This window comes from Mus caroli, unplaced genomic scaffold (genome assembly GCF_978045245.1).
Source record: "Mus caroli unplaced genomic scaffold, Mus_caroli_1 scaffold_7, whole genome shotgun sequence".
Classification (NCBI taxonomy): Eukaryota; Metazoa; Chordata; class Mammalia; order Rodentia; family Muridae; genus Mus; species Mus caroli.
In genome coordinates this window covers 103,403,273-103,428,549 of record NW_028227262.1, presented here as the reverse complement: position 1 = coordinate 103,428,549, position 25,277 = coordinate 103,403,273, and the positions used below count along the sequence as shown (strand labels likewise).

The window sequence follows — 25,277 nt, the reverse complement described above, 5'->3', positions numbered from 1 at the left end:
CTGTATCCATTCTTCTGTCCTGGGACATATTATTTGCATTTTTAATAAGTAAAATATTAGTTCTAACTAAAGCTCACTCACTGTTGATTTTGAGACATATCCAGTTAGTAGTCAAACTTCAGAGTATCAACCATGGAAGCTTTGTATCAAGGCAAATATAACTTCAATAAATGTTGAAACTAGAGAAGGTTTTATGTGTGTGTGTGTGTGTGTGTGTGTGTGTGTGTGGTGTTTGTGGTATGGCATCTACAAGTATATTCTATTTTTAACAAATTATTTGTAGACAACTACAGAATAATTTTTGTAATATAATCTACACATATACTGAAAACACTAGGAAAAATCATAAAATAGATCATTTTGTAAACATCCCTCCAAAGTGAACATTTTATAAGAAATTTGCTCAGATATTAGTAGCTGCTACTTCAGGGAAATTCACTCAGCTCCTGCAGACTTCCTGTCCCTCACTTCCACAATCTCCTGCTGCACTAGCTGACCAGTCAACATTCTTACTCAGGAATGCTCTTTAATTGTTTGGGATACAACACTATAACACAGGCAAGTGGTCAATTATAACACCTTAGTCACTCTGCATAATTTGTTCTTGTCCCTGAAAAGGGAAACATTAAAAAAAAAAACCTGCAAAGTTATAGAACTAAGTGAATTTAAATATTACCTCAGGAAGACAATCTGTTTCAGATATAATAGTTAATGGGTTACAATTGAATAGTTGGGCAATGGGGGAATATATATATATATATATATATATATATATATATATATATATTAGAAAGACAAAAATAATAATCCTCAAATTCCTAAACCTATGAAAGAAGACTGTTCCTTTAAAAAATGAAAGAAATCCTTAATGTGGTCTCCATCACAGCAGGCAAGGAAGGTGTCAGTCTTTTGACTGGTATTACATGCTACACTGTGAACTAGAAGTCTTTCTATTGCATTTATTGGGTCTAACACTCCAGGAAGTTCCAGGAGGATTCATGCATGCACTGAATTAAGTTTACTACAGGTTCGAACATTGCTTTGTAGAACCAGCTCTTTGTCAATAACCTCACATAGATGTTTGTTTGCTTGCAGGGAAATCTGAGTTTCTCTTGTGTGGAACCCTATACAGTACCAGTCTTCTTCAATGCTACAAGCTACCTGGAGGTACCTGGCAGACTTAATCAGGACCTGTTCTCAGTCAGTTTCCAGTTTAGGACTTGGAACCCCAGTGGTCTCTTGCTCTTCAGTCACTTTGCAGATAACTTGGGCAATGTGGAGATTGACCTTGTGGAGAGCAAAGTGGGCGTCCACATAAACAACACACAGACCAAGACAAGCCAAATTGACATCTCCTCAGGTCAGTGTCCTCTGCTTATATTTGCTTCTGAAATTGCTATCAATGGTCCCAAAGCTGAAGCTGATGGCTGGGTCTCTCTCTCTCTCTCTCTCTCTCTCTCTCTCTCTCTCTCTCTCTCTCTCTCTCTCTCTCTCTGTCTGTCTCTCTCTCTCTCTCTCTCCTTCCCTCTTTCTTTCCTCTCTTTTTAAACTGGCATTACAGGCTCATAGTTATATTTCCATTTGAAATTTTAAAACTTTTTCTTCATTGCACTATATTCTGCTTATGAGAAATGGAGAAGTGATAAAAGCATAGGGTGTGAGCAAAGAAAAAATTGGTTGACCTTTAATTATGTCACACGAATCTTCTAGACTATACGTTCTCAGCAAGTTGGTTGTGATCCCCTTAGGGCTCGTGTATCAAATATTCTTCATATCAGATATTTACATGGTGATTCATAACAGTAGCAAATTACAGTTATGAATTATAATTATGAGATATCTACACAACATGAAGAACTGCATTAAAGTATTGCAACTTAGAAAGGTTGAGAAACACTTTTCTAGATGTTATGTCATATTTAGTAGAGAAATTGATACTTCTTGGCATGCTTGTTTTATGTATAAAATCAAATAATATTTGTAGTGACATGACAGGGTTTGGTATATTTGATTTCATGGGGATTCAAGTATTTCTTACTATTAGTTACAAGATAATTATCAGTTTAAATGAATAAGTTAATTGCCTCAATCAAAACTCCAAAGTGTTACTCCTAAACACATGTATGCCATATATGAGAAAAACTTAGCAAAAGGTAAATAGAAAACAGAATGGCAAAGTATATATTTCAACTGAGGAAGACAGACTTGGCTTCATTGGGCACTATTTTAAGTAGGTACTATTATGATAGCCAAGATGGAGCTTAGCATATACTGTAAGTTGAAACTGAACAGTCCTAACATATTTTTAGATAACTATGGTATTGGGAAAGACAACACTGCAAAGTGACATACTATGAACCAAGAAAAACTAGGTACAAGGTGGAATAGTAATAAGCAGGATTTTTAAACAAGTTTCTCTATTATTGATTGAAACAGGAGCATTAGTTGCATGTTGATGTGATAAACAAAACACCAACCAAAACCAACAGGGATGGAAGAGTTTGGCTTAGCTAACAATTTCATAGTATGCTCTGTGATGGCAGCAGGAGCATGAAGCAGCTGAGCATCTTTTATTCAGGGAGCAGAGAAAACAGTGATGTTTAATTTGCAAATAGCAATTCTGAAATATATTGGAGAGAAGAAAGTAGCATTTACTGAGCACTTAGTACAGATGTGCCAATTACAAGGGAGGAGGTCATGACAAACAAACCAGGTGTGTAACTTCCTCTGCATTTTAGAATAGGACATGGTAATTCTACAAGTGAAATGCAGATACCTGACACCCTATCTAAGACATAATCACTTGGTTCATATCATTTCTTCATCACTGCTCTAGGCTTCAAGATCCTCCAGGGCTGAGGCCATACATAGTTTGTTCCTATCTTGAGGCTTTATAACATCATTTGGAAAAGATGTTCTAGGAAGTTTCCATAATTTCAGCATTAACTTGTTGCACTAGCTGTCAATCAAATGTTCTACTGAAGGAGCCCTGTCTCCTCATACAACGGGCTCTGTCCATCTGTTAGGACTAACTCCATGGCCTTCAACTCTTCAAAGAACAGCTGATCATGGTTCTGAAGGGCTGCATGTGGATAACGGAAATGCCAAGACACTCCTGTCTGTATTCTGATTTTACATTATTATTTTCTAATTTTTCCTGTAAGTCAGTTGAAATGATAAATCAACCAAATTTTATCATTTTCTTCTCTGGTAAGCTCAGCTGGGGAGGTTCAAAGTAAACAGGAAATATCTAGAGACCCAGAATAAGATAAAACAAATATACATAAATGATTTATACAGTTGAAAAGCAATCTACTGTCAGGATTAAAGGCTCTTTTCTAATAGCTAAACACATAAAAGTGTTAGCATATAGTCCTCCCTCCTGGCATTATTTAAGCAAACCAACTTGCTGATGTGTTTCCATGTAACTGAAACATTGTGATGGAAATAATAATATTTTGACACAGTGATTAGTAAACGTGTCCATTTGATTAAGTCTATCTTAGGACTCCAAGATGTTTTTATCTAATTTAAAAAGTGTTAAAAAGTGAAGATTAAATGAAGGAATAAAACTAAAAGACTGTAAAATCCATCCATAAATCATTAATTAATGTTTTTTTTAAATTCAGCTAATTGACCTTAATAGATTGTCTTAAAGATATAGAAATGGACTTTAGAATGTTTAGCAATTTAGAAAAAAAATGTCTAATTAAAGGAAACTGATACAAAATCTGAATATTTTAAACCTCACTCTTAGCTCCACGGACTCTTTCAAATTTGTATTTCCCTGTATATGTACTTAAAATGAGAGCCATGTTATAATTACACATAGTTTCAAAAACCAAGGGTCAGTAACAGAAAAATGTCCATTTAAAATACATTTCATCTAGTTATTGTCTCAGCTGGTGTAGTGCCTAACATGAAAGCAGGAAGATCTAAGTGTAGATTCCAGGTACACATAAAGGTGACTGTGTCTTTATTGATAATGCTGTGGAGACCGAACAATATAGTTCAACAGAGGAGTGGATATAGAAAATGTGGTACATTTACACAATAGAGTACTACACAGCTATTAAAAATAATGAATTATAAAAATCTTAGACAAATGGATGGATCTGAAGGATATCATTGTAAGTGAGTTAACCCAATCACAAAAGAACATACATGATATGCACTCACTGATAAGTGGATATTAGCCCAGAAGCTCAAAATCTCCAAGATACAATTTGAAAAACACATGAAACTCACGAAGGAGGAAGACCAAAGTGTGGATACTTTGGTCCTTCTTAGAAGGGAGAACAAAATACCAATGGGCAGAGATACAGAGGCAAAGTGTGGAGCAGAGACTGAATGAAAGGCCAGCCAGAGACTGCCGTACCTGGAAATCCATCCCATAAACAACCACCAAACCCAGATACTATTGTGAATGCCAACAAGTGCTTGCTGACAGGAGCCTTATATAGCTGTCTGCTGAGAGGCTCTTCCAGTGCCTGACAAATACAGACGTGGATGCTCACAGCCATCCATTGGACAGAGCACAGGGTCCCCAGTGAAGGAGCTAGAGAAAGTACTCACGAGCTGAAGGAGTTTGCAGCCCCATAGGAGGAACAACAATATGAACTAATCAGTACCCCCAGAGCTCCCTGAGACTAAACCACCAATCAAAGAAAACACATGGTGGGATTCATGGCTATAGCTGCATATGTAGCAAAGGATTGCCTTGTGGACATCAATGGGAGGAGAAGCCCTTGGTCCTATGAAGGTTCTCTGCCCCAGTGTAGGGGAATGCCAGGGCCAGGAAGCAGGAGTGGGTGGATTGATGAGTAGGGGAAGGGGGAGGGGTTAGGGAATTTTCAGAGGGGAAACTACAAAAGGGGATAAAATTTGAAATATAAATAAAGAAAATATCTAATAAAAAAAGGTCAATTCAAAGTTTCTCAGATATACCCATTAAATACTTGTATCTTCTTTTTGATATTCATTAATAAATTCTGTGTTCAGGGTGAATGAGATCAGTTGATTCAAACTCCCTTTGTTCTGTCTTTAACAATATAGTTCTTGTGTATTTATTTAAAGCAAATCTTACAGCTAAGAGGATAATCTATATGATTCACATTCTCCTTACACCTTTTCCTCCAATTAAGGATGACTCTTCTGCATTCCTGGTAGTCCTTGGCAAAAAACCTATATATATATATATATATATATATATATATATATATATATATATATATATATATGGAAACTAAGTTATCTCAAATTTGTAGTTGGAGTTACCTTTCAGTGGAAATATTTTTCTAAGTTACAAAGCCAATTTTTGAAAATATGTGCACTATCTGTCTTAAAAACTAATCATAATTTTCATTGATGTATGGATGCATGTTTGTGCAACTGTAAAAAAAATGGCCGGGACATGAGAAATCTTCGATAAAAATTAGCCTATGGGGCAACATCTGTTCACCATGGGGGTTCTTTTAATTTTGCCTTTCATAGTCATAGCTCTAGGTTAGGTGGACACAATGATTAGTGCTTTTCAAATGATTTGTGTCAAAGCATGGCAAGGAAGCATCTTCTGACACACTCATACACACAAATACACACAGAATATCTACTGCATCTTCTGACACACACACACAAATACACACAGAGTATCTACTGCATCTTCTGACATACACACACACACAAATACACACAGAATATCTACTGATGCAAAATTTCAGGAAGGGAAATTAATTTTGACATTTCTAATGTGCTATGATTAGCTTGGATATTTCTATTTTTTTAAAATTTTTCCATTCAAATAATTGGCCTGATGATGACAATGAATTCATTCCCTAAAACACTTTGGCCAACATAGACCTACACATCTGTCATATAATTAGAAGAATTGGAATGTTTCAAAGCTTGAAGAAGCCTGCAGTTATTTACTTCAGTTTTCATTTTGGAAAGTTAGCTGTATCTTCTAGGTATTACAACAATGCGTAGATAGCAAAAAAATAAAATAGAAACTATTAATATAAAGAGTTTTAGATTTAATGACCATCTGATTTTTTTTTATTTCACTATACCTCATTATTATAAAACCAAATGTAAACAAATTCTCAGAGTAATAAGCTATGGTATTCTAACCTCACATAATCATAAACTATTATTTCACATAAATGTATATTAAGTAAATGTGATTTTTGTTAATTGTCTTAAACTGTTAGTAAAATTTTTTAATCAAGGCAAGAGTAAAGAAAGCCTTTCAGAAAAATCATTTTCCATATTTTCTCCTCTAAACGAGCTGTTTGGTTTAGACCACACTATGCAAAGTTCATAGTTTTGTTTATGTAGATTTTGCTTCAATTATATAATGATAGTTCAAATATCTGAACTGCTTCAGAAATCTGAATTCTGCAAGCATCACCTTCGTTTGTATTTCTATCTCTAGAGAACATCTTTTGTGGAGCTGTTTCATTTATTTGTCCTTCTTATTAAAATTTCTTTAGAAACCTTTGAGTCCTATTGGGTATGTTATAGACAGAATAGATGGTTTATTCATTTGGTGTGTGCCTGGGAGCAGCTGGGGAGTGCTGACAAGCTCCCAGTTCAATATGAGCAGAATCATTTGCTGTAGACTAATCATGACACAATCAGGGAGCAAAATAACCTTTCTCTTAACTTTTTGTGAACATTTTAAAATTTGACAAATCCATTAGCATTTCTTTATACACTAGTGTTTAGTTTCCAATGTTCAGATATCTCTTAAAAATAGTTTTTCTGTTTAATTTTTTACTGTCAATAGATTTTCAGTTTTATGATTTTATGCTTCCCTAAGAAAAACTTATCACCTAAAAGAATCAAAATAATAGGGCCAGTGAGATGTCTCAGAGAGTAAAGCACCTGGTGCAGATCCACAGGACCTCAGGACCAACATGGTGGAGGATAAGAACTGAATCTTACAATTTGTTCTGACCCACGCCTATGTCATGGCTTGTATATGCATATGTGTGGACAAAAATAAATAGGATATAATATAAAAATAATATAGAGGGATAATTAGTTTTTCTCAAGGATGAGCCCCCAATGGGTTATCTACCACTCAGAAATGAGTCCTAAATTCACATCGACTTAAGCAACACTTAAAGAATTCAGTAGAATATGTTTTGATATTTATGTGTGTGACATATAAAGAAAAAGAAGCCATGAATTTAAGGGAGAATGGAGGGAGTTAGTGGGAGGAAAGGAAAGTGGGAGATAATTTTAACTGAAAATTTAAAAATTGAAATAAATTTTAAATGTAATACTAATTAGTATTTCATATATTTCAAATGAGTTACATAAGAGTGCTTTATATCAAAGTGAATGGGAAATTAGTAACTCATACTTGGTTCCATAGTTCGACTTTAAACAGTACATACTAGGTGGCTTTAAAAAGCCAAACACAGTGGCGCATGCGTGTAATGTCAGCCAGAAGCATCCCAAGGCTGCAAGCAGCATGAGCTACATGCAGAGATCCAGGTAGATGTCTATGCCTGGAGCACTGTGCTGGAATAAGCAGTATGGATGTTTATAAAGATCTATAGATGTGAATGCAGATGTCTTTGGAAATATCTATAATACAGGCTGATGATTTTATTTTCCCCAATTCACAAATAGACTTTCTGTGAAAGCCACATGGTACCAAATAAAAATAGTTTGAGCACATGGTCTCTAGGTCCAGGCTAGTTTCATTTAACTGACTTTCTATTATGTCTAGACTCCCACTGTGCCTGTGTGTTGTGGATTTGGTCTAACACTTGCATTATGTTGTTTGGGTTCCCAAAATTGCCTGAGAGTCTGTATGTAAGACACTGAGGGTACCTTTCCCCATTTGGTTCTGATTGGTAAATAAAGTTGCCAGGGTCCAATGGTTGGGCAGGGTCCTGGGCAAGGGGACTGAGAAAGAGAAAGGAGAAACACTATGCCAGGAAAGGATCTACCAGGCCTGAGAACCTCAGAAGAGAGAGCATAGCAATCGTGTAAGAGCTGGGAAAGATGGCCCCAGTCCCTTCCCCACCCCTTCCCCCTCCCCTACTGGATCTAGCGCAACAAGGGTGTACTATATATTTTAGTAAGTAATAACTCAGGAATATCGGAGGGAAGATGTTAGCCACATGGATGTTTGGGGGTGACCCAGCCATTGGGCTGATTAAGGCATATTAAATATAAAATTGCACGAGTGTCTTTCATAGGGGAATCCATAACACTGAGGCAGGTAGCAGGTAGCAAACATTCGCTGCTGCCACTGCCTTTTAAGTAGCTTTAATCACCTACAGCAACACTGTGCTGTCACTATGCTAGCTGAGTAGAAATCTACTTTTAATTATACTTCATTGCAACTTGTGTGCTTTTTACAATAGATGCAATTATATCCCAAGATGAAGTGAATAAGAGAAAGACTGGGTTAGTTTTGTGATATTAGCCATTGACTTACTCTTTACCAAGCAAAGGGGATTGTTTAATTTATAATAACACCTAGGTTGCCATACTCATTTTACTTTCCATAAGAATTTGTAAAGTAATTATTTTTCTGTCTTCAGAGGTGGTAAATAAGACACATTTGAATTATGATAAATTTTACAAATGCAAATAGAATAAAAGTATAAATAAACTCCAGTGGGTAAAATGCAGTAGGTAGTGCTGATTTTAGCCAGGCCATGTGGTAAAAGGTCAGTTTAGTCTGAAAATAGCCAACAAAGTGAAACATATTCTATATCGTCAATAAAACTAGGAGGACAAAAAATGAATGAATATCAGCAAAAAACATAGTCTAGAAACTTAGAAGTTATGTACATATAGGTATGTAGCTGAAGATCAAATTAAAAACAAGAAAAATAAGAATGGGAGAAGACATCAAAAATAAGTTAAATTTGCCAGGACTATTTCTTTATGAGTTGCACTTTCTGGTTTGAGTTTGAACAAATCTTGTCTATAATGTCAAAACAGCTGGGAGCTTATATGTTCAAGTGCCCTGTTCTATCTGGAAATCATTGCTCTGTTGTAATCATCCCTCCTATGACTCTTATAGTCTTTCATTCCCCTCTTCTACAATGATGCTGATCCCTGAGAAGAGAGGGTGGTGTGATATGGATGTTCCCACTCAGGGCTACACAGTCCTCTCCAAAGTCTCTTTTTTTTTCTCCTTGGCCAGTTGAAGAGCCTTGTGTTGGCCGTCTTAGAAACTATTAGTCTTTGATGTCATAAGAATAGGGAGAGGTTTTATTTTAAGGATCTGTGACTTGATAGGTCCTCCATGCTTCAGTGAATAGCCACATATCCAAGAGTATGTAGTCAGCACTAACTGGACTCAATGCTGACAAAATATCAAATGGATATGGAATGAGGAGTGGGTCTAGGAGTTTTGGGAGGTGAGTAAATATGATCAAAATACAGTCTATGAGACGCCCAATTAATAAAAATCTTTTAAAGTATAAAAACTGAATTTTTATTTCCAAAGGAGATTAGCAATCATGATTTCAAGCAATATATATTTTCGCAAAAGAAAGACAATTTAATTGAGTTTAAATATTTTTGCTTTGAGTAACTTAAGGATTGTTAACAAATAATAGTGGTAAGGCATAGAGCCATGTGGAGGTACTGATTTTTGCAGTCTGGAAGAACTTTGGACAGGAATTTTCCGTTTCCCATGCTCCAGACTCCTCATTAAGATAAGGAATGCTGCAGAGACACAGTGCTAAGCAGAAAATTCTGAACATGAGATGCAAGCATCTGTGATCCCTTACCTTTGTGCAAAGCATGCGGACTGATTAGTAATTTATTGCTCCATGACATTTGGTTGTGGAAATGGTTCTGGCTGGGTTAAGAATTTCTGACGATCTGGGGAACCCATAAATTGATGAAAATCTTTGGCAGAATGATCTGGATGCCTACGATGATGATACTATTCAGCCATATAAAATTTCCTAGACTCCTTGCTGTGTTTATAAAAAAAACAACTTAGGGGAGATATTTGAGATGAAGAGCCAAATAATCTGGCTTAGAAGGTGGCTACTTCTAGCCCAATGACAGGAATTGGATATGTATGTGGCTCTGCTTTGTACAGTGGTTCAATTTCGTGAGTCTTATCATTTTTATATCTTTCCTTTGAAGCCTTTCCAGGCAAAACATAGACCCCTTTTGTGGTTGCTAAACCTCTGCATCGCTTCTAAGTTTTCTTTCTCCTCTCCAAATGCTATTTTCCCACTCACTCCTCATGATTCAATTTCTACAATTAAAATTCATCTCATATCATTGCTATAGTACTTATTAGCATCTGACATTTCCTGAAAGATGCTGATAACCTGCATTTTACATCTACTTTTTCTATTAATATAATCTCTTCAGGGCTATTTTTTTACTAATCTAAGTCTCTCTAGGATCTATTCAGAAACAACAAAGTACCTCAGTGTAGAGGCTGGATCTTATTACCTTCGATAAAGACCCTTCTGAAGTTCTTATGGAAACACTGGAGCACTGCTCACCTCTGAGTCCCTTGTATATTTCTTCCTCTCCTATTCCTTGCCATTGTGTTTTAAACCCCCATATTACTGACATAAGTCTAGATAGCAAAGTCCTATTGACCATGAATACTGATAACCTCTTTTAGCATAAATTTGTATCATCTTAAACTGTGAAATGATTTGTCAGTCCTTTTTGTGTTGATCCAGGAAATACTTTACTTCCTTCTGTCCCCTCTGTCATCAGACTCTTACCATAGATTGACATACATAAAGTGAAGTATTCATGACATGTAGTTTACCAGAAGTAGGTTAGACATGGGAAGGTAGAAAAGTACACTCAATTGCTCAAGCTCTTAGACTTAATTAAGCATGGATGACACAGTATTCCAGATTCCAGCAGCAGGGATCTTATAATTATAGAGCTGTAAATATTGTGTAACCAAATATATTAAAAGATGCCAAGCTCACCTAAAAGTCAGAGTCTCTGTGAACTATCAGGTTAAAATTGGGGGTTGTCTTGAGAGTCTCCTTTTTTCTCTCAGCTGACTCCTCCACTGAGCTTATCCTACTGAATCGTCTCGTTTCTGAGGCAGTGAAATGTTGGAGAAAATTAGCCTCTTAGTCTATGTAGATGTGTCTGCCATCACATAGACAATGATGAAGTCTATGTTAATGGATATCTCTCTTGCAAGACTATACTTTGCCTATCACTGTGCTTTATATTAATTATCCAACTTAAAACTCCAATAACCTTTAGGTCAGGTACTATTGAGAAATCTTTGTAACTTCCCCATATCAATTGTAAAATCATTCTTCTAATTACTCAAGTTCAAAGCTGTGAAGAAAAAAATCTAATTTTGCCCTCCATCTCTGCATGGCACCTGTAATGATTTAACAATTAGCAACAATGTTCTGAATTGCCTCAGCTATCTATCATCTCATTCCCCAATTCAGAAATTCATTGCTTGAAAGGATAACCATGGCCAGCTTAATTACCAAAAATATGATTGGTTTTTCATTCATTGGCCTATTTCTTATAGCATTGTAGTTATGAGCATGGACTCTGGCTAGCATTGGACTGAATTCTTCTGTTAAAGACAGTGTTTGAACAAAGACAATGTGCAAACAATATTAAGTCATTTAAGTCTCTCAATGATGGTATAGGAGAAAGACCAGTATCACCATTAACTTATCAAGGAAGAATTAGGCATAGAGTTAAGTCACCTATCCTGTCTCTCCAGCTATTATAGAGTCTAAAGTTTCAGAGAATATACATCTAATGTCAACATTTCTCATTTTTGTGTGATTCTGACTCTCACACCTACTCAACCTAATGGTTGAAACTCACCCAGGATTACATATTATGGTCTGTGACATCTGACACTTCTGTTGAATACAACATCCATCATCAAGGATGACCTCATTGTGCCTCACTGGGATTCTCACAGAAGATTCTGAAACCATCCCACTTATCATTCTAATTCTGCTTTTACATGACTCCAGTCTATATGTTTCCAATTCAAGGAAAATACCTTTTTTTTTTTTTACAACTCCTCATCACTAAAAAGGGGGAATTTAATTTTTGCAGCCTGTTTTACACTATATACAATCTGAGTCTATCCAGAATGACCTACTTATTCCTATATTATTGTTCTGGTTGTTGTTGTTGTTGTTGTTGGTACTAGTAGTAGTAGTAGTAGTAGTAGTAATATATGTGTTTGCTCTGTGTGCATACATGAGTGAAGGGACTAATAAAAGTCAGAAGAGAGTGTTAGATTCCTAGAGACTATAGAGCAGCAACATTGTGAGCTGGTAAGCCATCTCTCTACCTGTAGTTTGGTTTCACCTATTTTGTGTTATATGTTCTTACATCTTTTCATTATCTTTAAAAAAATCCTCCCTCTTTATGGCATCTTGGAAACTCCTCGTCATGTTTCAAAGTCTATACTTTTGTTATCATGCTTGTCTCTTAACTTCAGGGAATAGTTTGTCATGCTGCAGCACAGCACTTTATCTCTCAAATATGTATTTTCTATTGTTCTGCTGTAAACTACAAACTCCTTTACCCCTAGTCCTACTCACTGGCACTGATCTGACAAAGTCCATCAGAAAGAAGACAGTCAGTACTTTCATCTTGCTTTATGTGGAATTTTTACTTGATAGCTTCAGTCTTTATATTTATTTTTTTCCTCTTCTTCTCTTCTAACACAGGTAAGATTCTAAAATGACTGTTTCTATCCTACAATGCTATGCTGGAAAAGTCTTCTATAATTCCCCAAGTCTCTGCATTCTTCAGGAAAGCCTGAACTCTTGTCTCCCACTGATCCTTTTAAAATTTTTATTTGCTCATATTTTTACTTGCTCACTCCATTCCATTGTGTGAGCTATTTGGCTAGTTTCATCACCTAAAGTCTTAAAGACTAAAATCCTGCACATCTTTTGTCTATTCATTTCTAAGCCTAGTGCCATCTCATCTATGTAGCCTGGTTCCAAATGTCCCGATGACTCATGATTATAGCACACTAATGCCAAGTTGTAATGTGTGAATTGATAATCCATTGGTATTATAAAATTGTTGGGACCAAAGTATTTGTAAAAACAATGACCTGGCTTCTGGAAGGAAATGATTGCTTAACTGTGGGATTGATGAGGTCCTGAATTATGACGTGGGACACTTCAGAACAATGAGCATTTTGTTTGTGATGCTCCCCCCACCCACTCACCAAAACATTAAAACCAAGATCTGTACTGGCTACACTATTTAATAAATAAAATAAACACATGTATATAGTTGCCACCAAATATTCACAGGAGTATAACATTATAACCCTAAAATTAGATCTATTCCTTTCACATTTCTTTTTTTCTACCAAGATATCTCTCTCTCTCTCTCTCTCTCTCTCTCTCTCTCTCTCTCTCTCTCACACACACACACACACACACACACACACCACACACACACACACACACACACACACAAATGTTAATGATTAAAATTAATTTAGCAGTATTCTCTTACTCGGGCCCTAGAAAGCACTGGATATGACAGACTCTAGAAATGAATAAAGGGATCAGATTTACTTGGGTTTATTTTCCTCCCTTTCAGTATGATTGGTTAGAACTGTCCAGTCTTCAGAGAGCCTTGTCAGACTCGCCTTCTCAAGAGGGATGAAGAGGGATGTTACTGCTAGATGATCTAATGATGTTGTCTATGACTTCCTTTATAACATTACTGTTTAGGCAATAACATTATTGTTTAGGTAACTCAACGATAAAACAAATTTCAAAGTAACCTTATAGCAGCATGTTATGTGTACTCTGGGAGTAAATATCGCCTTCTCCATTCTTCCATCCAGATGCCAGCACATTTATCCTAGATGCCCATGAGACACATAGCATATCCTAACTGTATTTCTGACACCCTTTCTTCAGCTGTGAGAGGGCAGAGGAGGTAATAAATTCTCTAGCATTTCCCCCCAATATATTTACAATATACTGAGAGAGGGACTATTCAAATCTGTTTTTTATCTGTAAATCCACTTTCAGGTAAGCTTTAAACCTTTTCCACACCAAACAGTACTTGATCTTATTTTATGTAAGATAATCAGTGTCATGGGAGTATACAGAAGATTTTTTGCTCATAAACTCTTTTATGGGGGTAATACATACTTTCCTAGTCTCTATAAGAATTATTTCCCTTAGGAAACAGAGAAGAAAAAGGATCTTCTGTATGCACTGTTGAAGTACATAAAAGTATTTTCTAATGCACCACACCATTTATTACATAGGACATCCATCCAGTTTTGTTCTATGCAATTCCTGAAGAATATGAGCTACCAAAAGTGTTCCATGTCTCAGAGGCACTATGTAAATTTGTGGGGGTGGGTGTACATATTTAAAAAATAAACCTCTAATCTTTAAAGAAATAAATCTTTAAAAATCCACCAATTCTACTTTTAATTGAATGTTACAATGTCTCAGTTAGTCATGTTTGAGTGATTTAGAACAGAGAAGACTGAGTCAGGAAGACAATATGACATTAAACAAGTCAGAATTATAGCTCATTGAGAACTTGTAGAGAACATTGGATTCCTTTCATCCCCTCTTATCAAATATTGAAGCAATTGCTATCATGGCACAGGATGTAATAAAGTTTCTGTTTTTCTATTCCTTTGTTACACTTAATTAAACCATGACAAGTAACAGAAAGAACCGAGAAGAAATCATGAGCGATGATGAAACAATGGTTCTCAGCTAGGTGTGACTATGTACCTCTCTGTATTTGATTATGTCTGGAGATATCTTTTCTAGTCAGTACTAGGAGATATGATACTGAAAAATGCTATGATGGAGGTTGACTATCCCACACAAAGATGACAGAATCTTTATCTTTCCATTACAGTTTTATTTTGAGCCTGATGTCAGTTGTGGAGGGCTGAGTACATTGGCCAGAGGGAATGTCCCATTATATGCTGTAGGGGAGGAGTCAGCACACCCTCCACATAACTCTATATTCTCCTTCAACAACTGACAAGTTATTAGTTTAACCATGCTGATTTTTTGAGGTGATTGTAGGTCTTTAGCAACCTTTAATCATCTTATCATTTGTTGTTTTATCATAACTCTATTTTCCCCAACTTGTTAATGGCTGCTTTGATGATAAAGCATTTCTCTGATCTTAATTCCAACCTCCGATCCCTTTTTTTCTTACATTTGACTCTTCTTTATGAAATATTTTTTTAGTTGTAAACAGTGAAAAACCTTAGTAGATTTCTCAGCAGTGTGTCAGAAGTGACCTTATAACATCGTTCCCCAAGCTAACACACACTCCTCTGTGTTACTCTAAATTACAGTGGTAGATTTTCTCTCTAGAATTGAGGCTTCACATTTCCAAGTTTCTGACCTCTCTTGGACATTGCTTTACTATTACTTTATCCTTTGATTATTATTGATAATTAACACAAACAAGTCATGTGCTTTGTTGGAAGCTTGTAAAAAGGAGCAAATTATTAAATAAATGCTTGAAATATTGGATGTTAAATATTATATCTGGGTGTTAAAAAATTAACAAACTATAATAAGTTATAGTTTAAAAAGACTATCAAAGGCAACAGTCAGTGAAACACAGTTTTATAGCAGAAAGGAGCTTAACATGGCATCTGTGGGTTGCCAGGTACATTCCTTAAAGCCTAGAGAAAGGAAAAAGGTGACACTCTGAGTATGCAAACTTGAAAGGACAAAAGTAGTCCTGTGTCACTAAATAAAGTGGCTTCCTCTGTATGCTGAGGTGATCACAGTTACCCCATTTCTTCATGTATAACAGTTACCATATTTCTTCCCCTATTTTAAGTACCCTTTTCCCTTCTCCGAATGTTCATTCTTCTTCCCCCATTGTTCTCTACTGCCCTCTTTCACAATGCTATTTATGACTCTGTTGCATAGATACCAAACAGAGGCTTCTCTCCCACTAGTTTTGCTTCCATTTACTGATCTGTATTTTGTGATTTTGGTTGCACATGAGTGAGTTGTGTGTTTGTGTGTATGTGTGTGTGTGTGAATGTACATGCTCTTCTATATATACATATGTTTGTGTATGCATGTGCATGCTGGGACCAAAGTCAATATTGGGTTTCATTATCAACTCTGTACCTTACTGTTTGAGATCCCTCACTGAACCCACTGCTCAAACAATTAATTAAGCTGGCTACTTGAACTTTTCAAATCTACCCACTTCTGCTTTCCTGGTACTGCTATTGAAGACAAGCACCACCATGGTGGGAGTTTACAAAGAAACTGGGGTCCTGGAGTCTAGTCCTCATTCTTACATGACAAACACTTCACCACCTGAGCCATTTCCTCAGCTCCTATTATGCTTGTCTTTTATTTCAGTGAAAAACCAGTGTCACTGACATAAGAGAGATGGAAGAGTAAGTATGGAGATGAGGAAAATATATGAGCTTTGAAGGTTGTTTATGAAGTGGAGTATCTTGGGTAACTGTGAAGAAAAGACTAGAATCAAAGCTGAGTTACAAGTTCTGAACTTGGCAATTACAATTGCCACTGTGTAGAGAAAACCTACCCTACGCTAAAAGTATTCGAAAACCGGAAGACCATATAACTTACAATTATCAATATTTGTTATATGTCTACACCTTATTCACCCCTCCTTACTATTCTATATACATAGCCATATGCAAATCCTCTTCCATAAGTCCTAGTGTTTATCTCAACACTTCACATTTCAGTGTTTTCTTCACTCTTCAAACAGTGCTCATTGTTTGTCACTAGAATGGTTTGGGAAGAGAGCCAACTCATTTCAATACCACCTCAGCCACTACAGAGTCTGGAGAATCAGAGGTATCATAGCCAACTTGCTCAAAACAGTAAATGTAAGAGGGAACTTTATGTGGTTAAATACCCAGATAAATGTATCGTAAGAGAAACAGATCATAGGTATTTGAATTGACTCTTGATGAGAGATTTAAATAGAAAAGAAATCATGGACAGATCAGAAAGAGATACTAAAATAAATAGAACCTCAACCAAGACAAGTTTTAAAGAGAAAAGACATATTTGAATGCCTCAAATCTGATGAAGGCATTCTGTGAGAACTGGGGAATAGATGGTTGTTTTTATTGCACACATTGTCCCAGTCAATTCTGAAACAACGTGTTTATGGCCATCCTTTTGTAAATTAAAAGTTGAAACTCCAAAGGGTCACACAAATTCTCCAGGCTCTGTAATGGCTGAGGTGGTATTGAAATGAGCATGGCTCTCTTCCCAAACCATTCTAGTGAGAAACAATGAAGAGTTAGGACTGTTTGAAGAGTGAAGAAAACACTGAGAGGCCAAGTGTTGAGATAAATGCCAGGACTCCTGGAAGAGGACTTGCATGTGGATGGGTATGAATGGAGAGACACTTCAGTAAGGTTATGAGAAGAAAAATAAGAGAGAACTGTAAAGATTAAAAATGATACTGGAGTCATGTCTACCCACTGCCTAAGCTGGTGAATTGAAAATGGCCCAACAGAAATAAATATAAACTATGCTTCCCCCAACCAAGCAGTCCCTTAGAATCACTTTACGTACAGATGAGAATTGAAATATTTACATCTTGTATGTGAATTTCAGGCAAAAGTCTAATTTTCTTACAAAGTTTAGTATTCTCATCCTTTATTCTGCTTTCACCTGGGTAAACATAATTTATTTTGTTTCTTTGCCAACCATTTTGTGGAAAGCTTTTTCTAAAGGGTAAAAACAAAACAAAACAAAAAGTCATGAACACATAAAACATAACTTTCATTTCAGCATGGATTTGGCAGGCTGTCCTGTTTGCTGATCCAAATATGATGGTTCCTTTCAGGGATTTTTAAAACGTACTATTCCAATATGTCTCCAGCTCAGCTGAACAGTTGCTTTCAGAGCCTGGAGCTTGGTGGAGCAGCTGGGCCCGTCTTTGGCTTTCATGTACTAATTGAGGACCAAAACTGTCTTTGGGAACCCTTCCTTGTTAATTCTGAATGTTGGATGCACTTTAGGCATCCTTTTGATTGAGGCAGTCAGTCAGGAACCTTTGCGTTGCTGCCCTGCACTCTGCTGGTGAGAAATGAAACAGTAGGAAATGTAATATCCTGTGATCCCCAAAGTGTATCTTCAGTGTAATGATTAATGACAATGTGGATATAGTCAGTATTTGATGCAAAGTGTTTGTGGCAAAAGTAGTGACATGTATGCAGGAGAGAGGCTGCCTGGGGAGCTTAGCTATTGATCTAGTCATATTCAGAATTTTTGTGACAGCAAATCCTTCGAATTCTCTGAGTCTACCCCTTCCCACACTTACCTAAATAAGTAAAATCTATTGAGACATTAGAAGAGGAACAATAACAGGTTTTGGGTATATGGACTTTTGGACCTAAATTTTTAGTGCATAGGTTCAAATCTACTTTATATCTTCTCTTTCTCTCTCTTTCTCTCACAGACTGCCCCTTCCTCCCTCTCTCCCTTCCTTCCTTCTTCCTCCTTCTCCCTCCTTCTTCCTTCCCTCCCTGTATCACATGGTTTTCTTGGTAAATGTCATGATGGTGTTGTGATCAGTATCTGGCTCTTCAGCTAAACACCAGGATTCAGTGGGAAAGGATTATAAGGGTTCTCACTTTTGAACATATTATAGTGTTCTATCATAATTATATTATGTAATAGATCTTGATAACATAAAGATAATGGGGATACAATTAATACCTAAGGAAATCTACAATAAAACTGAAGATATGTATAAATAAATAAACAAACAAATATTGAGCTTATATGTGCCTAGAAAATATTGTTGAAGGATAACGTATCAGGCTTATAATGTTTGTTCACTAGACTAACATTTTACTTAAACTATTTTTAAGCTTATACAATTTAGAATCAAACTAAACCTTACAAAACAAATATGTTCCAGCAAGATTTCATCAAATATATTTTATTTAAGTAGAGCTTTAAAGTACATTCATGATTCAGCCAGATAATGGAAGAGATGGTTTTAGCATGTAGAAATATAAAGTATGTGAGGATACAGGAATTTTCTTCATCTAACAGTAAGAATCTATTTGTGTAAAACAGATTCTTCAGGGAGTCTGAGTAGCTGCACACATTTCTACAATATTTAATGAACTTTTACTCTATGCTAAAGACATTATTCCATTTTCTCTTCTAATAACAAAATACTGGAACTTAGTAGGTACTTTATAAGGAAGGGTTATTTATTCAGTTCACTGTTTCTGAGACTGAAGGTCCATAACTGAATTGATTCATTTGCTCCTAAGGACCTGATGGTAGATAGCATCATGTGGGAAAAGAAAATACACAGTGAGTGAGGAAGCCATAGGGATGTAGAAGGGCAGGCTTGCTTTGTATAACAATCACTCTTACAGGAATTAACCAGGGCACTGTGGAAACCATATTGACCCCTTCTGCAAGTATGCTCCAAATGACTGAACCATCTCCTAAACATCTTAAAGTCATATGCAAACTTTGCATATGCAAACCCTACCTCTTAAAGTCATATGCAAACTTTCAACATTACTACAGTGAGGACCAAGCCTCTAACATGTGAATCCTTAGGGATCAATCTGTATTCATTCCAGAATATGAAAATTACTATGTTTTATGAACTTGATATTCAAACAAAACTTCTCTGACCTATGGAATTTAAATTCTGATAGAAGATAAGCAATAGCTTATAATCAAAGAATACACAGTGTGTATAAATTGCACAGCATATGTGGATTGTCCAACAAATGAGAAATATTAGGATAAAGGAAGGAAAGGATAAAAGGGATTTGGAGTGTGAATGAGGAAACACATTGTCATGTAAAATATATCAGTGTAGACTTTTAAACAAAAGCAATAAAAATTCAAATACATGAAGGACTTAGGTGAATAGATGTCTCAAAAATAAAATTGCTAGCAAAGGAAATGGCAAAGCAAAGAATCAAAGGCATACACATTTCTTGAGTGTTTGCAGCATAGAAGTTAGCAGTACTAGAATGTGAATGAGCCACAGGAGAAGAGAGAAGGCATCATGGGGAGCCAGCACAGGTGGGGCAAAAGCTCATTAACTCTAAGACTATGTGTGATTCAGAGTGGAGTAGTAGGCTGCTGAAGGGCTTCAAGCTGACAGTGACTGCACCTTTTTCACATTTTAAAGGTCATTCTGGATACTGTGTTAAAAGGTTGGTTTTGAGATCCAAGTATAGAAATGGAGAACATCATTAAATGCCACTGAGAAATGATTGTGAGACATTTAAAGGAGCTACAGTGCAGAGAAGTAGTCAGGAACTAAATTTATTTTGAAGTCAGATCCTTGATTGTCACAAGTTGAAATTGTAGAAGGTGGAGAAGACATAAGGACTACCTTTCCATGGAAGCAGGCATGCAAAGGGAGGCAAATTTCATCACAGAAGGCTGAATCTACTGTGGTAGGGATGTTTTGAACACAGAGAATCAGCCACTGGATCTAGTAGTATCTAAGGCATCCTTGATAAGAAGAACTTGTTTCTATGCAATGAGAGAGGTGAAGCCTTGAAGAAAGTGATTTTAATTTTAAAAGCAAGTAGCAATAATAATGTCAGATAGCTTGGTGATAGGGAGTACAACTATTTCATATTAGAAATTTTGTACAGAAGAAATTAGGTGTTGCAATAGGCCCACACATGACTTTCCCTATCATACATCAGTCATGAATAGATGATCTCATGGGGCGACTGAATTTCTGACTGATGGTAGATTCTAGGAGAGTGGGAATCAATGTACCCACTGCTGTACCCATTGAACTCCATTGGATAGCTCCAAACACACAGCTGTTCCTGGTTAAATTCATTCAGTGGTACAAAAGAACATGAATAGTAATATTGTCACATGAACACACACATGTGCGCACAATCACACAGGGTGGGGGAATTGGACAGGAGTGTTAGGGGAAATGGAGAAGGATGATGGTGACAGTGGTCAATATCTACTATCTACCTGTTTAACATTGTCTAAAAACAGGGAGAACTTTCCTTCTCAGAAAAAAAAAAAAAAGCATAAAGAAATGCAAAACAGCAACAACAACAAAAGTAAACAATCAAAGGAAGCAAGCAAAAGAATGTTTTTTAACCATGGAATGACAAAATTGGAAAAAATTACAGAAAATTTTTAAAGTCTCTTGGGTTGGCATAAAAGCTATATCAAGATACTGTTCATTTTCAACTCGAGTGAAAAAGCTCTTTAATGTGCGTATTTGTTTATGAACAGTTACTAACATCTGTCATGCTGGTAGTGCTATTGACTTTAAAATCGTCTTCTATGTTGTATTTTAACTATTATTTTCTTCTAGTAACTAAGAAAATCATTTTTCACTACTATCTCTGAATACTTAATGTAAAATGCATACAAGGTACCATACCACACAAGAAAAGACCCACTGAACTGAACAATCACTAAAACTGTCTTTTTCCCTCAGGTTTCAGACCATGAATAATGAATGCTTCAATTATAATAAGTTCATTAAATTCATTTATGGTAACATTTCTGATAAGAAAAGAAAAAACACAACCAGGTAGAGTACATTCATTATGGTTGCAAATAGAGTCCAGTTGTAAAGAAGAAAGTGCCCCATGACTTCAACAAACAATTCAATAAAAGATAATAGTTAAGTCAATAATATACTAAAAGGGCAGACAAGACCCACTGAAGTTACACAGCTACAGTAGTCTTGAAGACAGGCTGATATCCTAAATTCAAATTTATGATAAGTGGAGAGGCAACCTTTGGGAAGTTATTATGTGTAAGGGCAGAGCCCTCATGAGTGGGCTTTGCAAGGAGACTATTGAGTGACCTCTTTTCTCATCTGTCATATTAGGACAAAGCCATATGTAAGGAGAGAGGCCCTTGTCACGAATGAGATCCTATGGTGTCCTGACCTTAGACTTTGCAGCCTCAAAGACTGTGAGAAACAGATTCCTGTGCTTTATAAGCCAGCTAGCATATGAAAGTACTTTTAAACTTGGCTAAAGAAAACAGATTAAAAACAAAAAAGAAAAACTGTAAAGTGAGATGTGTGAATCACCTGGTTGAGACATATGTCACCCCACTGGTCACTAAGACATAGATGTGGTGAGATGGGCATCCTTCTACTACCTTACTGCAACATATGTATCCCTTCGGAAGCAGCATGTTAAGTCAAAGAGGACAGCTTTTCTTGTAAATGACAGATGATCTCCTATTCAGGGTATGGGAGTACATGTGTTCACATTCTAGAATCTCCAAGTCAGCTCTTAAGATACATTTGTAAAAAAATTTAAGCTAGTTAAGTTTTTTTCCCATTTTTTTATTAGGTATTTAGCTCACTTACATTTCCAATGCTATACCACAAGTCCCCCATACCCACCCCCGCCCCCACTCCCCTACCCACCCACACCCACTTTTTGGCCCTGGCATTCCCCTGTACTGGGGTATATAAAGTTTGCAAGTCCAATGGCCTCTCTTTCAAGTGATGGCCTATTAGGCCATCTTTTGATACATATGCAGCTAGAGACAAGAGCTCCGGGGTACTGGTTAGTTCATATTGTTGTTCCACCCATAGGGTTGCAGTTCCATTAAACTCAAGAGAACTCAAAGTGTGGACACTTTGCCCCTTCTTAGAATTGGGAACAAAACACCCATGGAAGGAGTTACAGAGACAAAATTTGGAGCTGTGACGAAAGGATTGACCATCTAGGCATTGCCATATTCAGAGATCCATCCCATGATCAGCATCCAAATGCTGACACCATTGCATACACTAGCAAGATTTTGCTGAAAGGACCCAGATAGAGCTATCCCTTGTGAGACTATGCCGGGGCCCAGCAAACACCGAAGTGGATGCACACAGTCAGCTATTGAATGGATCACAGGGCCCCCAATGGAAGAGCTAGAGAAAGCTAGTTAAGTTTTATGATTATAGACACAGTCAACTGTGTGATATTGTGTAGTCAACATGTGGAAGCCTGCATTAATTAGAGAGAAAGAGAAAGAGAAAGGAGAGAGAGAGAGAGAGAGAGAGAGAGAGAGAGAGAGAGAGAGAGAGAGAGAGAAGTGCAAAGAGTGCGTAATTGGGACACAATATGGAGGATAGTTCTTACAGAACAAGAAATCACATGTCTTCATAGGTGACAAAAATTCTGGTAAGGATTCACTTAGTAGAATGTAGAATTCATAATTAAAGGTTTAAACCCAAGTGGGTGTAAGAATAGACATTTTTAATAATATTTATTCCAACAAAAATAAGCATAATTAAGTATAATATATAACATGGTGATTTGAATAAGAATGGCTTCCACAGGCTCATTTATTTGAATATTTGGTTGGTTCCTAGTTGATGGACTGTTTAGAAAGGACTTATTACATGAAGACATGTTATAGAAGACATGTTACTAGGGATGGACTTTGAGGTTTCAAAAGCCTACACTAGGCCCAAATTTACTACTTGCCGGCTCACTGAGGATCAGGATGTAAGCTATTAGCTACTGTTTCAGCATAACTCCTGATTCCTGCCACCATATTGGACATGGACTGACCCTCTGCAACTGTAAATAAACCTCCCAATTAAATGCTTTCTTCTATATGCTGCCTAGCTTATGAGTCTCTTCACAGCAGTAAGACAGTAACTCTTAGTTACATATGTGCTACCAAGAAGGGATATATTTATTTTAGAGTATTTTCTAAGTTATGTGTGTACCGTAATATGAAAAATGTGTTTGCAACCTGGAACATTTCTGTAAGTATTATAAAATTTACTTAGAAAAAAAAATGCATTAAGAGAGCAATGTGGCCTGACACATTAACAGACTGGAAAGGGGTCCTCAAAGCTGGGATCAGACCTTTGAATGTGTCAATGCGTTTGTGTATGCAGAGACATCTTAGACATCTTAGACATCTTAGAGGCCAGAAAGTTCTGGAAATGGTAACCAATTTAAGTTCATGCCTTAAAGGGTGAGGAAAAAGAGAGTAAGCTTGAGAGAACAAGTTCTTTCCTTTATGTCATGCTTGTCAGTCTTTCCCTGGTATCATAGAATATAATATATTCTAATTTAGTTTTAGAATATAATACAACACTTATTAATAAGAAATGCAATTTTCAGAACCTGCTACCCAGAATAATAATGCAAATTATAGAAGAAAAGGTTTTGAAGTGAGTGATAACGATTTATTGTTTGACTAAAATTGGCATAGTTGAGCTTTGGTCTACTGAAATGTAGAATTCACAGCAGCAAACCATTTTTACCTTATGCCAATTGATTAGTCTAGAAAGTCATACCCTAGGACAGTGAGCTCAGCACCTGGAGTTAATGAATGGAATGCACCAAGAACCCCTCCATCATTCCTGGCACGTAAGTAAGATTCATGAGCACTTTCAATTCTTCACCAGAGAAAGTTCAATGAAAATTACTAAATATATTAAGCAATCATTTTCCCCTAGAAACAGTTCATCCTAACTTTGTATGTCCCGTGACAGTTTTTCTCTACACGTGGAGTTTTGGGAACCTGTCTAAGCTCAATTGTGGTCCCATGAATCATTGGCTGATAATTTTATTAAAACAAATTTTCCCACGGTATTAAGAATTGAACCTAGAGCCTCACACACATTAATCAGCTCCTGTACCTCCAATCCATGTCCAAAGCTTCTAAGAGACTTTCAATGTAATGTGACTACATCATTCTCCCAGAAGAGATTGTGTCTTTACTCTCACATTTTCATAGTCAACATATCACCATTGACATACCAGGATAAGAGCTCAGTATGCAAACTACAGTACAAGCCCTGTAAATCATTAGTTGGTTTAGCATTAGAGAGCCCTGTTTTGCTATCGTTTTGCTTCATCTCTACCCTTTGCCCCAAAGTCATAAACAAACCTAGATCCTGTGGCATCTGTCACCAAACATGAATTTTAGGTGTTCTGCTAATAACTAAATAAAATAAAATATTTCAAGTAGCTGTGATTACAGCTTATGTAACTTGTCTTTTGGTGACTTTATGGGTCACTTTTTCTACCACTCTTTGTCCACCCTTACTCCTTCCAAACTCCCAACACTAGGTAAAAAAGAAAGAAGGATAGAGGGGAAAGGAATGTTGGTATTGTTAGACTACCTCCTGCTGATTCAGGGCATTGAGCTCTTTGGGGCAAGTTCAATCTTTGTTGCCAGATCTCCAACCAGAAACCAGAAAACAGCAACAGCAACAGCAACAACAGGAACAGCAAATGCCTCATCTTTTGGGACTCTAGCATT

The 25,277-nt window shown here is 36.5% G+C and overlaps 1 protein-coding gene across 1 annotated transcript in view; it reads left to right on the top strand.

Annotated features, from left to right (window-relative positions):
- The window catches only part of Cntnap2 (contactin associated protein 2), a 2,252,040-nt gene that overhangs the window by 956,093 nt on the left and 1,270,670 nt on the right, over nucleotides 1-25,277 (top strand). The window contains exon 8 of the mRNA XM_085840650.1: nucleotides 1,096-1,360. Coding sequence (XP_085696776.1) covers nucleotides 1,096-1,360 — 265 coding nt within the window. The remainder of the gene's footprint in view (nucleotides 1-1,095; nucleotides 1,361-25,277) is intronic.